Raw genomic sequence first — 13,189 nt, 5'->3', positions numbered from 1 at the left:
GTTTAGATTCAAAAATTTTCTGATTGACAATTGGTCGGGTTTATCCAAAGACCTGGGATCAATAGAAAGGAAAGTCTGGGTAAAGTTAAAATAAAGGATTATGGAGACCCAAGTTCTTATTTGCAGAGGAAGCCTTTAAGTAGTGGGCTTCAGAGGGAATAGGTTGTAAAATGTTTCTTATCAGGCTTACAGACTGTGTCAATGTTAATGCTGGAGAGATATAATGAGGCATGTCACCTCATTATATTCTCACTTCCCGTCGTGGCCTGAAAAAGTCTCTCAGGTTAAATTTTAAGAGTGCCCTGACCAGGAGGAAGTCCATTCAGATGCTTGGGGCAGTGAGGAGGAATACTTAGAATTTTCTTTTTGGTTTACACTTGGTGAGGGTGAGAATAAGGTTTTTCTGTGCGTTCTTTTCTTCTCCCTTTTCCTCCCTCCTTTCTTCCTTCCTTTAGAAGAACTGTTTCATTCAGATTGCCCTGTCAGAGTCCTGTTTGGGAAAGCAGATAGCTGCCATTTAGGGACAGAAGTAGTTGTTTCAAACTGGGAGGTCACCGGCTGTGTGTCTCAGTCCAGCCACATCTCCTGCCCTGGATGGTTTTCCTCCAACTCCTGGACTCTTTCAGTACATTGAATCACCTCAGAGAAGTCGTGTCTTAGTGGATATCGATGAAAAGAGTCAAACTCTGTAAGATATTTGAAGAGATTTATTCTGAGCCAAATATGAGTGACCATGGCCTGTGACACAGCCCTCAGGAGGGCCTGAGAACATGTTCCCAAGGTGGTCAGGGTGCAGCTTGGTTTTGTACATTTTAGGGAGACAGGAGACATCAATCAAATACATTTAAGAAATACATTGGTTTGGTCCAGAAAGGTGAGACAACTCAAAGTGGGGTTGGGGGAGGACTTCAGTTTATAGGTAGATTTAAAATTTTCTGATTGACATTGGTTGAGTTTATCTAAAGACCTGGGAACAATAGAAAGGAAATGTCTGGGTTGTGATAAGAGGTTGTGGAGACCAGAGTTTTGTCAGACAGATGAAGCCTCCAGGTAGCTGGTCGGCTTCAGAGAGAATAGATTCTACATGTTTCTTATCAGACTTCAGGTCTGTGTTGATGTTAATGCAAGAGAGGTATAATGAGGTCTGTCTGACCCCCACTTCCTGTCGAGACCTGAACCAGTCTTTCAGGTTAAATTTTAAGAGTACTCTGGCTGAGGAGGAAGTCCATTCACAATGGGGATGGGTGGGGGTGGCGGGGCGGGGGGCCTTTGAATTTTATTTTTGATTTACGTGGACATAAGACATCAGTTGAATTTTCTAGTCTTCCTTCCCTGGGGTTTGTGTGGAAAACATCAGAGTGGGTTGACAGCACAGTCAGTCATTAAATAGGTAATAACCCCATGGGGATCACATTTCAGACCTTCTGCTGGTGTTCCTATAACCACGGTTAGATGCCACTGTGATCTAACAATGGTTAGATCGTAGTTCCGATGTTTAGTTTGGAAAACAGAGGCATGAACATGTAGATCAAAAAAAGCCATGTCTAGACTGTCCTTTGATGCTTTCTCCTTCATCCTGAGCTGTGGGGGCCTCCCTCCTTGTCTTGTGGCTTATCCACCATGGTCATTTCACTTATGTCACTGAAGCATGGCTTGGGCTAAGTCCCCCACACCCCCAAATTTACCTTGCATCTCAGTAGCTTTTGAGCCTTCTTAGCTCTTTGACACAGGTGGTAAAAAGTTCTCTCTTTATTAAAGAACTTCGTGGCCGCTCCAGTTTCCCCACTTCCTTCCTCTTTATATGTTTGTTAGGATTGGAGAATGAATGAGGCCGTCATGAGTGTGGCCTTGACAGTTAGAAGCCTGAGTGCCTCTTGCCCTCCCTGCCCTGCAAGAATGTTGTTCGTCCTCCGTGGGGTTTCTCTGCCAGCTTCCTTCTATAAGATGTGTCTCAAGTGTTGTGTTTACCTTAACACACACGCACAGCCCTTGTCAACCTAGATGTTTAGATTAGCACACACACACAAACCTAGATATTTGCCTGGGTTTTGAACCTGTCAAAATAGGCCTCTTGAATAAACAAAGGTATTCCAATGACATTGCCAATGCTCATGATTTAAAAAAACAAAAAACAAAAAACTGTTTGTCGAATTCCCTTCAAAGCCCCAGAACATTATTTTGAATACCTCATGGTTGCAAATCTTTTTTCAAATGAATTTCTTCTTTAGCCAACTTTATTGAGGTATCTAGTTTACATATAATAAAATGCACACACTTTAAATATTTGTTGAGTTTTGACAAATGTATAAACCTGTATAAATACCACCACAAAATTTAAAAGTAGAATATTTCCACCACGGTAGAAAGTCCCTTCATACATGGCTGCAAATCTTATTTCAGTTTGGGTTTAGCCAAGTAAGTAAGTAGGGCAGCTGAACTGACAAATGCTGTTTTGTGCCTTGTAAGTTGTGTGACTGGTAGATTGATCAGAAGCAGCACCAAAGGGGCAAATGTATAAATGATTGAAGACAGACCATTGGAATAAGTCTGTAGCCTCCCAGAATGACTACTGTGGTGGATGTATATTCTGGAGCTTGGACTTATCAGTTAGAGTACTTTACAGACATATTGTTCATTTGACAAAGGTTGAGCCCCAATTTTGAACTGGGCATCATTTCGTGCACTGTGGATTTGTTCTAAAAAACACACATTGTATTTCCACCATGAAGTCTATATTCTGGTGGGAGGAAATGTCAATAAATGAGAAATCAAACGCATGATGTAATTTGGGGAAGCAATACATGCCAAGAAAAGAAAAAAAGTCGAGTGAGGAGATAGAAAATGATGGTATACACCATTTTAAAGAAGATGATGCAGCCCATGTAATTCATCTTCATTTTCTTTTCCTTTTGTGAAGAAATCACAAGACTCAAATTCTACCAAAGGTGTTTTATAAAAGGCACATGTTATCTTTCCATAAAGAATATTCTGGAGAGTGCTAGCATCTATTATAAAGTAGTGGTGATGTGTGTGTGGATGGGGAGTTACATAGTGAAAGAAGCACGGGAAAGTTGGCTTAAACAACTTAACCAATTCTTTACTACGGAACTCAGAACCTTTAATATGCGAATGTGATTGCACATATTCGTGAGGGAGGATTGTAGTATGTTATGTTTTCCAATTTGTTTTCTCCAGGGAGTTGTTTTGGCCTAGAGCATCTTAAGCAAGTGATGTTCTGGTAACACATTGTGGGAAATTCTATTCTAGGGTTCTCAGACTACAGGAGAACTGAAAGCAACCGGGAAGTTAAATTACTCGGAGGGCAAGAGGAGGGAGTGGAGGTAGCCTCAAGTTACTGAATATCCCTCCAGGATGTGGAGCACTCACCAGGCAGGGTGTGGGCCGGGCAGGTGGCAGGTGCCTGCAACATTCTGTGGTGGAAGCCTCACAACTCAGGTGTTATCATAGTTTTCATTTGCTAATGGGAAAACCTGCTGCTCAAGGAGACCCAGTTTGTAGCCAAAGGTCACACCATGGCTTACAAAGTCAAGATCTGAACCTAGGCCTGTTTGACTCCAAAACTCAAATCATCAAAAACTATAACACTATATTGCCTAAATAATGGGGAAGGGTAGGTTGCAACCCAACTAGCAAACCTTTTCCTACTCCCACCAATGCATCTCCATGTACTCTTGAACCCGTGTCCTCCTCAAGGGATGGGCTTGTGTTTTATCTGCACGGTGTCAAGTGTTGCTTGCTCTGTCACATGCTGGCCATATAGGAGGTACTTGGTAAGTTCGAGCAGCCGAGGTCATGGTCCCATCACATAAGCTTAGTATGTGGGGCCAGATGGCTGTGACCCTGAGTGGCCCTGACAGAACCATCCATCGACTTCCTTCCCTTTTCCCTGCCTTTTCTCCCTGCCCTTTTCTACCTTGCAGCCATCAGTCTGATCCCTCTCCATATCCACTGGAACGAAGGGGTCCAGATATATACAAACACCTCTGCCAGGGCCCCCAGGAGGCACCCAGACCTGACAGGGCTTGCAGGGGCCAATAGCTGGTGGCGAGATGGCTCTGTGAGGGGGTGGGGGATGTGGAAAGGAGCCAGCTCTGGCTGGAGTCTTTCACCCAGTAGCTAGGGGGAGAAAGTGGGGGAATTTCTGTACTTAGAGGCATGTCTTTCAGGAAAAGATCTGAGACAAATTTCCTCTCCCACCATCCCCATCTTCCTCTCATGAGACAACTGGGGAAGTTGGTGATGATTAGTCACTCCTGTTAATTCATTACTAATTTGGATGGAGGGAGACTGTTTTTTTCTAAGCCTCATGCTCAGAAACTCAAGTGCTCCATAACTGAACTCACAGTCCGTGATCTCCTTATGTGCTCCTCCTTCTGGACCCCCCGTTTCCATGCATCCATGCCTTTGACCTCTTCCTGGCCCTCAGGCTGGAAATGTAGCCCCGTCTCTTCTTTCACGTTGAATCAGTGACAGCCGTGTCAAGCCAGCCTTTGCAAGAGCCTCTAATTTGGTGCCTCTCCAGACCCACTACCCCAGCCAGCCCTCGTCTCTCCCAAAGCTGTTATGACAGCCCTCATTCCTCTGCTAGATGCTACTCTTGCCACCAGCCATGTGCCAAGCCTTCAGGAGTCAGCCCAGGGTGCTGGGATTTTTAGAAGCAACCTTGAACTAGACACACAACTGATCCCCATGCTGGGCCCCATACTGCTCCTGAAGGGCAGGGGAAGTTATCCAGACAAAGAAGGGGAAGACTGTGAGCAAAGGCACTGACATAGTGCCTTCAGGGAACTCTGAGAGTGTGACCTTGATGTGTTTGAAGGGCAAGGTGGCAGCAGGTGCTGTAGCTGTCTAATGCTGCATACCAGAACAATCCAAAACTTGGTGCTTAAAACAATGGCCACATTTAGGTTGCTGACAAATCTGACAAATCTTCAATCTGCACAGGGCTCATTGGGGATAGCTCATTTCTGCTTCACTTGGCATCGAGGGCTGGGACTGGAATCATCTGAAAGCTGGCTCAGTAACATGTCTGGTGGTTGATGCTGGCTGAGGACCAAAATCTGAACCGAGTTATCAGTGGAACATTAACATGTGGCCTCACTACGAGCAAGGAAGACTGGGCTTCCTTACAATGTAATGTCGGGGTACTAAGGGTCCCAAGGGAGAAAGAGCCAGCCAGATTCTTTGTCCACTTTTAGGATCCAGCCTCGGAAGTCACATAGCATCACTTCTCTTCATTAGAAGCAAGGAGCTAAGATTGGCCCATATTCAGAGGGAGAGAACACAGAACCCACCCCTTGATAGAGTGTCATTGTAAGAGGTGTATGTGGATGGGAGAGATTGGTGTGGCCATCTTTGCAAAATATGATCAGTCTCAGCAGAAAATATGGAGGCAGGCTGGGTCCAGGACTGTAGCATCTTGGCTATCACCCCTCACAAACCAACACAGCTGTTTGGCTAACAGCGGTGTTGGTTTTTACCTTATAGAAAATGGGACGCCAGTGAGAGAGGCCAATTCAGGCGTGACCTGCTCATGTTTGTGCTTGAAAAAGCTCCCCCTGGGGTGGTGTGGTGGAAGATTTGAGAGGAGCAAGCAGGGGACCTGTGAGAGGCTGTTGCAGTGATCTGAAGAGGGATGGTGAGGGCCTGAGCCAAGGCTTACACCTGTAGAAGAGGCAGGGCTCCAATGTGGGAGACACCAAGAAGAGACCACGGGGCTGAGGGATGGGGCAAACACCAGAGGGTGAGGAGGAGGGACATCAAGAAGGATTATTGGTTTCTGGCTTGGGAAACTGAGTGAAGGTGATGGGGAATGAAGGAAAAAGGGGAGCAGTTTATAGGGGAAGATGATGAGTCCTATTTGGGAAGTGATTAGTTTGAGGGGCCTAGGAGTGTCCAGGTGGATACATCCAGCAGACAGTGGAGTGGACCTGCTTGCAAAACTCTGGGGAAAGTTCTGGGTACAGAACTGAGATTGGAGGCCATCATCCTATGGCAAATGGGATTGCCTGTGAGCAGGTGCAGAATGGATCGTGTCCAGAGAAGGGGTATACAGGCAGGCTTTGGGGGCATTAGTCTTTAGGGAGTGGTTAGAGGAGGAGGATCTGGCAAGGCATCTGAAGTCAAATTGTTTTTTTCCTAGGTCTGGCCTGGACCAGGGAACAATCTGGGTTCAAGTGAGCTTTAGTGCCCTGTTTCCATGGAAAATGACAGAACGTTGACAAATCCCATCCCCATCACTGTCATGGTCTTGTGCTGCTTTCTTATAACCTATAACCTATAATGTGGCTCTTGTCTTTCCTTCAACCTTATAGTGGCAATTCCTATGGATTAGGGAATTTCTATGATTGTTTGTTTTTCTTTTTCCTTTTTTTTTTTTTTTTTTTTGAGACAGTCTTGCTCTGTCGCCCAGGATGGAATGCAGTGGCACAATCTCAGCTCACTGCAACCTCCACCTCCCATGTTCAAGCGATTCTCCTGCCTCAGCCTCTTGAGTAGCTGGGATTACAGGCATGTGCCACCACGCCTGGTTAATTTTTGTATTTTTAGTAGAGACTGGGCTTCACCACATTGGTCAGGCTGGTCTCGAACTCCTGACCTCATGATCCGCCCGCTTCGACGTCCCAAAGTGCTGGGATTACAGGCATGAGCCACCGTGCCCGCCCTTGCTTTTCTTTTTCTAATCTTTCACATCTTACCCTTTACATGGATGGTCAGAGCCAGAAAGAGTCTTCTAGTCCAGTGACTGGAAACCACGTTGCCCCCCAGACTCTGCTGGTAGAAGTTTTCCAAATAACGCATTTGAGGCTTCACTCCTGCTGATTTTGATTCAGTAGGTCTGAGCTTGGGCCTAGCCTCTATATTTCAAAGGCACTCCCGCCTCCCCGTCCATGTGATTTTGAATCAAAGCTGAGTTATGAACAATTGACTTAGCCCAGTTACCTCACAGTTAGGAAAACCCAGTGCACAGAAGGGGGAAAATCACACACGAACCCAGATTGTTCCCTGGTCCAGGCCAGACCTAGGAAAGAAGCAATTTGACCTCAGATGCCTCGCCAGATCCTCCTCCTCTGACCATTCCCTAAAGACTAATGCCCCCCAGACTCTGTCTCTAGACAGAGACATGACCCTTTCTGGCTAAGCTTGCTCTGTTGAATGAGCGGTAGGTCCAGATCTGGTCCACGCCAAGCATCGGGTGACTAGCATCTAAGCCCCAAAATGCCTACTGCATACAGGGCACGGGTTGGGCACTTGGGTTACCCCTTGCTGGACTTCGGTTTCCCCATTTGTGAAAATAGAGTGGGATGACATTATTATAAAATATTAAGAAGAATTTCAGAATATGAAAGAAAGCCCAGTGGAGCCTCTCTAGCATGGCAGGGGTGGAATGCCACCATGCCCCCAGACAGGCAGGCTTCCTTCTACCACCTGGGAGGAGTGGGGTGGCCACACAGGTTCAGGTGGCAGTCAGGAGAGGTGTCTGGTTTTGTGGGTATAAAGACCTCTCCAGACCTGGAGGCTGTGAGCATGGACACATGGATAGGCAGTGAGTTCTGGGCTCTGTCTGACATCCCAAGCTAGCCTCGCAAAGGTTCTGCCCTGGCAGGAAGGAAACCCCACAGCCTGGAGCAAGGGCACCTATAGAGGAAGGCTCAGCTTCGGAAGGAAATGGAAATGAAGGTGGAGCCCCGGTTGCTCTCCTGTGATGCCAGCCATTCATTCATGGAAAGAGCTTTGGAAGACTGTGAAATGGCACAACACTCACCCTTCCCTGGAGGAAAACCTCACCCAGAGGGGCGCCTTCCAGGAGATGCTTGAGAATAGGACTCCTGGCTCAGAGTCTGTTTGGCACCAGCGCAACAGCTGAGAACCTGGGGGAGCCCAGAGCTCAGCCTGGAGCCAACTAGGGACATCATGAAACCCTTCTCCTACCCTCCCTGATGTGTTATCTGTTCCCATCCACCATGGAACTCACATTTACTCAGTACCCCAGGACCAGGTATGAGGCCAGATGAGATACAGAGATAAATGGCCTTGGCCCCTTCCCTGGGGACTTGATCATCCATTGAGCAGGCAGCAAGCACAGTCAGTCACAGACATTCCTGATGAGACGCCAAGATAGTCCTGATAAGAGATGAGGACATGGATGGGAACATTCATTCAAACCAGGTGCTTTGGGGATTGCATCATGGTGCCTTACTGGGAGGCATCAGAGGTGGGCCTCAGAGGACAGGTGTTGGGAATGGAAGACAGGTCAAGAGAGGTGGATCCATGTGACCCGGGCTTGTTCATCTCCCAAGAGTGGTTTGAATTGGATGGGGAGTGGCCTTCAGCCCTCACAGGGCACAGGAGGAGGGCAGACGTGCAGCCTGTGGAGCACTGCGGTGCTGTTGGGGAATAATCCAAGATGCTCAGCTGAGCAGTTAGGCCCTTCCCTTGGGGGTGAGTCCCCAACCCTGTCATATCTTCAACACCTTGTGGTTTCACTGGGCCACATATCACAACAGTGATAAGAATGCAGTAATAACAGGAATGGCTAGCACTTTGGGAGTGCTTCCTGCAGGGTGCAACACAATGTTGCAATGATGACGTTTCATCCTGGAGACCCTGGGAAGTAACTGCTCCTAGATAACAGGCGAGGAAACAGAGGTCAGCCTGCTGGGGCCCCTAATAGATGGCTGGGAGGGCGCCAGGGCTTGTCGTCCAGAAACCTCACGGGCCCATCACTCTTCCCCCAGGTGTTCGTGCTCTGCCAAGGCCTCCTGCAGCTCTGCCAACTCCTGTACAGCGCCTACTTCAAGAGCAGCCTCACCACCATTGAGAAGCGCTTTGGGCTCTCCAGTTCTTCGTCGGGTCTCATTTCCAGCCTGAATGAGGTGAGCAGGAGGTTCTGGTCCATCAGACTCCACTTGTGCACCACCCTGACCACAAGATCCAGGAGAAGCAGAGGAACAAGGGGCTGAGATGTGCACATAGGTGCAATGCCTCTTTCTGCCAGGTAACAGCAAAGGAAACAGCAAAGTGGGCACAGTGAGAGCAGCTAGATTTCCTGAGGCCTGACTTGTGCCAGGTACTGAGCTGAAAGCCTCCCACCCCTGACCTGGGGGCCTCTTCATGGCAGCCTTGCCAACAGGTACTATGTTCATGCCCACTTCACAGATAAGGATACTGAGGCTCAGGAGTACAAGTGGCTTGCTCCAGGTATGCAGGGCTGTCTGCCTTCAAACTCTGTGCTTCTAATTGAGTTCCGTGCAATCTGCCAGCCTGTGGGACCCCTGCCCCATACATAGTCTAGGGAGGATAAGCCTCAGGCATGCAGGGGGGTCAGCAGCCCTGGGCCCAGGCATCTCCTGTCTTATGAGGGCCACAAGAGCCAGAGCTCTTAATGGCCTTGACTCCCTGATGAGATCAGGGCTCTATGGCCTCCTAGCATCTCCCGCCATCCCTCAGTGACTGCATATCAAAGTTAGAGGAAGACAAGGTGGGCCGAGAAGCCAGAGGAGGTGGGAGGTTAGAGGGCAGGGCCTGCCAGGAGCCACTGGAAGCTGGGGAGAGAGAGTGAGCAGAGGCAGCAGAACCCCTTCATCCTGTCTCCATAGTCTGGAGACAGGGCTCCTGGGCTGGCTTCCATCTTCTCCCCAGGGCCACTCTTCCTGGATGGAGGCAGGCAGTGGCCCCTTCCCCAGAGCCGGGTTGCTCCTCTGGAGCATCATGAGGTCTTCCCTTGAGTTAGTGAAATTCAAGTCAGTGCAGTCACTTAGAGCCCGGGCCCCTGTCCCGTGGCAGCTTCTGGCCAAAACAGAACCGTGAAAGAAGGAAGATATCTCCTCTCCCCAGCCTTCTCCTGCTGAAACAAGGCTTTCCCTTTCACCCCTCCCGCTTCCTTGATGGTCCACATAGCAGTGACCCCAGGACCACTTTCCTGTGCCAGTCCCTTCTACGGTCCTAGGAGGGAGGCGCTCTTCACAGTCACGTTTCTCAGACAAGGAACCCGGCATCAGAAATCCTGAGTACTCCATCCAGGTCAGCCCCCTGCCATGGGCATGGTGCAGCCAGCGTCTGAGCCCAGGGCTGAGAGCTGCATGCTAAGGCCTCCTCTGTGAATTCCTAACTGTCTTCTCTACCGTCCCTCCAGTCTCTTGCTCACAAGCACTGCTCCAGCCAGTCTCAACCTCCACACACATCGCTGGAATCTTCACTGGTGCCCCTCGCTTCATGGGCCCCCCTCCATGGGCTCTTTCCTCACATATATGACATGCATGCACATATACACGCACAGTCCTGCAGCCTGTTTAAGTCATCCCTGCTGGCCTGAGACCTCCTCCTCTGAGCTTCCAGGCCTATGTGTGTGCCTTCCCTGCTTTCTGTGCCAGGTGTGTGTCTGTGTACCTGTCTGTGTGTGTGCCTGTGTCTCTGTCTGTCTGCTTGTATTGCTATCCTGAGCTTCCTGGTGATGCCTGGTGACTGGGTCTGCCTGACTGTGTGGTTGCCTCCTCCTCCAGGACAGCGCCCTGGTGTCCCTGCCCTGCTTTCACACAGAATGACCCTCATCGATGTTGACCTGTGACTTCGGTAATGCCCCTGGCACATGTTGTCCTCACTCATGATGGATATCAGGGAAAACAAATCTCTGACATTTGCGTCACCACAGTCTTGTTTCACGGCCCTGGCAGGCATCACTAATTACCCACCCCATCCCTTTCCTGCTGAGTTCATGCACAACCTCAGAATCCTTCTCAACACAATATTCTAGGCCCTGCTACTAATCAAAGTCAGAGCTGGCATGTGAGGTGAATCTTCTCTTTCACCTCAGCCCAGGTGGTAGCCAAATCTGTAATCTCCCATGGTTAAATTTTCATTCATGTTGACCCTATGCTTGGAACAAAAACCTGGGCCCAGAAACAATTGGATTCCTCAATGGGCTGGGAGTAGCTAGCTAGGACTTGTAGCAGGATCTGCGTAAGACAGGAGGTTGATTAGGCAATGAAAGAGCTTAATATTTTCCCAGGGATAGAGTTCAATCAGAAATAAAAATAATTCACCCATTAAAATCTTTCCCAGTCTCAGATGAACTTTTCAAGAATCTGAATTCAGCTCATGCCTGTGGGCATGATTTGAAGCAAATATCATCAGATAGTTCACTCCTCTGACCTTATAACCCTCTGTGTGTGTGTATCTGTGTCTGTGTATGTCTGAGTATTTGTGTGCAACTCTCTATGTGTCTGTCTGTGTACGGTATATGCCTGAAGCCTGGGGGGGATGTGAGAAGAGAGCCCAGCCTGGTGCAAGGGGAAGGTGAGGCTGCCTGGGTCGTGGAGTGTGCAGCGAACCTCCAGGAAGCATGAACCTGCAGTCTACAGCTTCCAGTCTCAGAGAGCCTTCTAGGGGCCCAGTAGGTGAGGTGAAGCTTTTGACAGGCTGGGCGTAAAAGGCCAGCAGCAGCAGGAGGAACTTAGTTAAGAAGGGAAGACATGGAGCAACTTGGCTTGAAGCAGCAGCTTCTCTTGTCCACTATGAAAGGCCAGGGCTGAGCCCTAGAGGCTCCCTGCCCTTCACGCCACCCACCAGTGGTCCCCGCGGCCCTTTGGTTTGAGACGTTGAAGGGCAGGGGCATGTCACGATGGGCATTGTAACAGCTTTCAAAGGGTCTCACAGCAAGTCCATGGTAGTGTTTTAGGGGCTGCTCCAGGGCTGAGGAGACTGAGGTCTTGAGGCCCTCTTCTCAGCCAGAACAGCAGCATTTGGGGGGTTGTTTTATATTAGGGAAAAACAGTTTTTTCAAAGGGACTCTGTGGCTGAAGAAAAGTTTGAGAACAAGGTCTTAAGCCAGCATTAGCTGTAACACCTGTGGAGGTTCAGTTTCCCACAGAGAAACAAGTGCAGGCCCCTGGAGAGTGCGGAAGAGCTTCTCCTCTGTCCCTCCTCCCTGAGATCCCCTTCGGGGCCCTCCACTGACCCTCACCCAGGCCTTCTAAAGTCAGCCACAGTCAGCATAGCTGATATGATCTGACATTTACAATCATTTTATGAAAAGCCATACGGAAACAGGAAGGAAATAAACGAAATCTAGGAAGCATAAGAATAAAGCTCTCTTTCCAGGTGCGGGTTTCAGGATGTCCTAGATCCACCTTTGACGGGCTGCCCCTCACACACCTTCACATCCTCTTTCTTTGTAGATCATAAACCATCTCACTCTTGGCCACGCCGGAGGGGTCTCCTGGGCAACTATGCCCTCCTCTTGAAAAAGTCTACCATTTACTCATTCATTCATTTGTTCAACAATATTTAACGAGCACCAAGTATATGTTAGGCACTGCTCTAGGTGCTGGGGAAACAGGAATGAACAGACAAAAATCTCTGCTCATATATCATTCTAAGGATAAATATAATATTTATGGAAATAAAACATACTATAGATCAGGTTATGATGAGTACAATGAAGAGAGAGAGTCACGGATGGGAAAAGGTATACGGGGCCTCAGTGGTGGGGATGTACGTGTATTTTAAATGAAGAGGTCAGAGAAAGGCCTCATGAGATGATTCGATCTGAGCAGAGGCCTGAATCTGGTTAAGAACGGAGTCCTGAGAACGTAAAGTCAGAAGGAGCAGCAAGAACCAAAGGGGGATGGGGGAATGCCTTTGTTCTTTAGTGTGGTCAAAGAACAGCTGGGGGCAGTATGGCTGGATGGAGGGAGGGAGAGGAGCAGAAGAGTGCAGACCTGAGAGGTGACCGGGGGCAGGCTGTGTAGGGCTCGGGAGGCTCTGGGACAGCCTTTGCCTTTTTCCACTGGAGGGTTTGAGCTGAGGGAACATGGTCTGACAGTTCAGCAGGACCCTTCTGGCTGCTGGGTGGAGAATGAACAGTAGCAGGACATGGGTGAAGGCAGGGTCCCATTAGGAGGCTACCACAGTAATTCAGACAGGATTGGAGGTTGAGGAGTCGCTGGCTTCCAGGTGGCTGTGGAAGGTCCTGCCAAGGGGATTTGCTGATGGATTAGATATGAGTGTGAGAGAAGTCAAGATGATGTTCGAGTGTTTTGTGTGAGCCACTGGGAGGATGGAGGTGCCATTTACTGAGACAAGGAGGACCAGGACAGGGGACTGGGGTTTTGGAGGAAGGAAGAAGAGTGAGAATTTAGATGAACTGAGACTGTGGGACTTAGAAGCA

The 13,189-nt window shown here is 48.8% G+C and overlaps 1 protein-coding gene across 1 annotated transcript in view; it reads left to right on the top strand.

Annotated features, from left to right (window-relative positions):
• The window catches only part of SLCO2A1 (solute carrier organic anion transporter family member 2A1), a 97,413-nt gene that overhangs the window by 41,626 nt on the left and 42,598 nt on the right, over positions 1-13,189 (top strand). Inside the window, exon 2 of the mRNA XM_054482881.2 lies at positions 8,760-8,897. Coding sequence (XP_054338856.1) covers positions 8,760-8,897 — 138 coding nt within the window. The remainder of the gene's footprint in view (positions 1-8,759; positions 8,898-13,189) is intronic.

This window comes from Pongo pygmaeus, chromosome 2, assembly GCF_028885625.2.
Source record: "Pongo pygmaeus isolate AG05252 chromosome 2, NHGRI_mPonPyg2-v2.0_pri, whole genome shotgun sequence".
Taxonomy (NCBI): Eukaryota; Metazoa; Chordata; class Mammalia; order Primates; family Hominidae; genus Pongo; species Pongo pygmaeus.
Note: the sequence above shows the minus strand (reverse complement) of the source record. Positions and strands in the feature narration are given on the sequence as shown.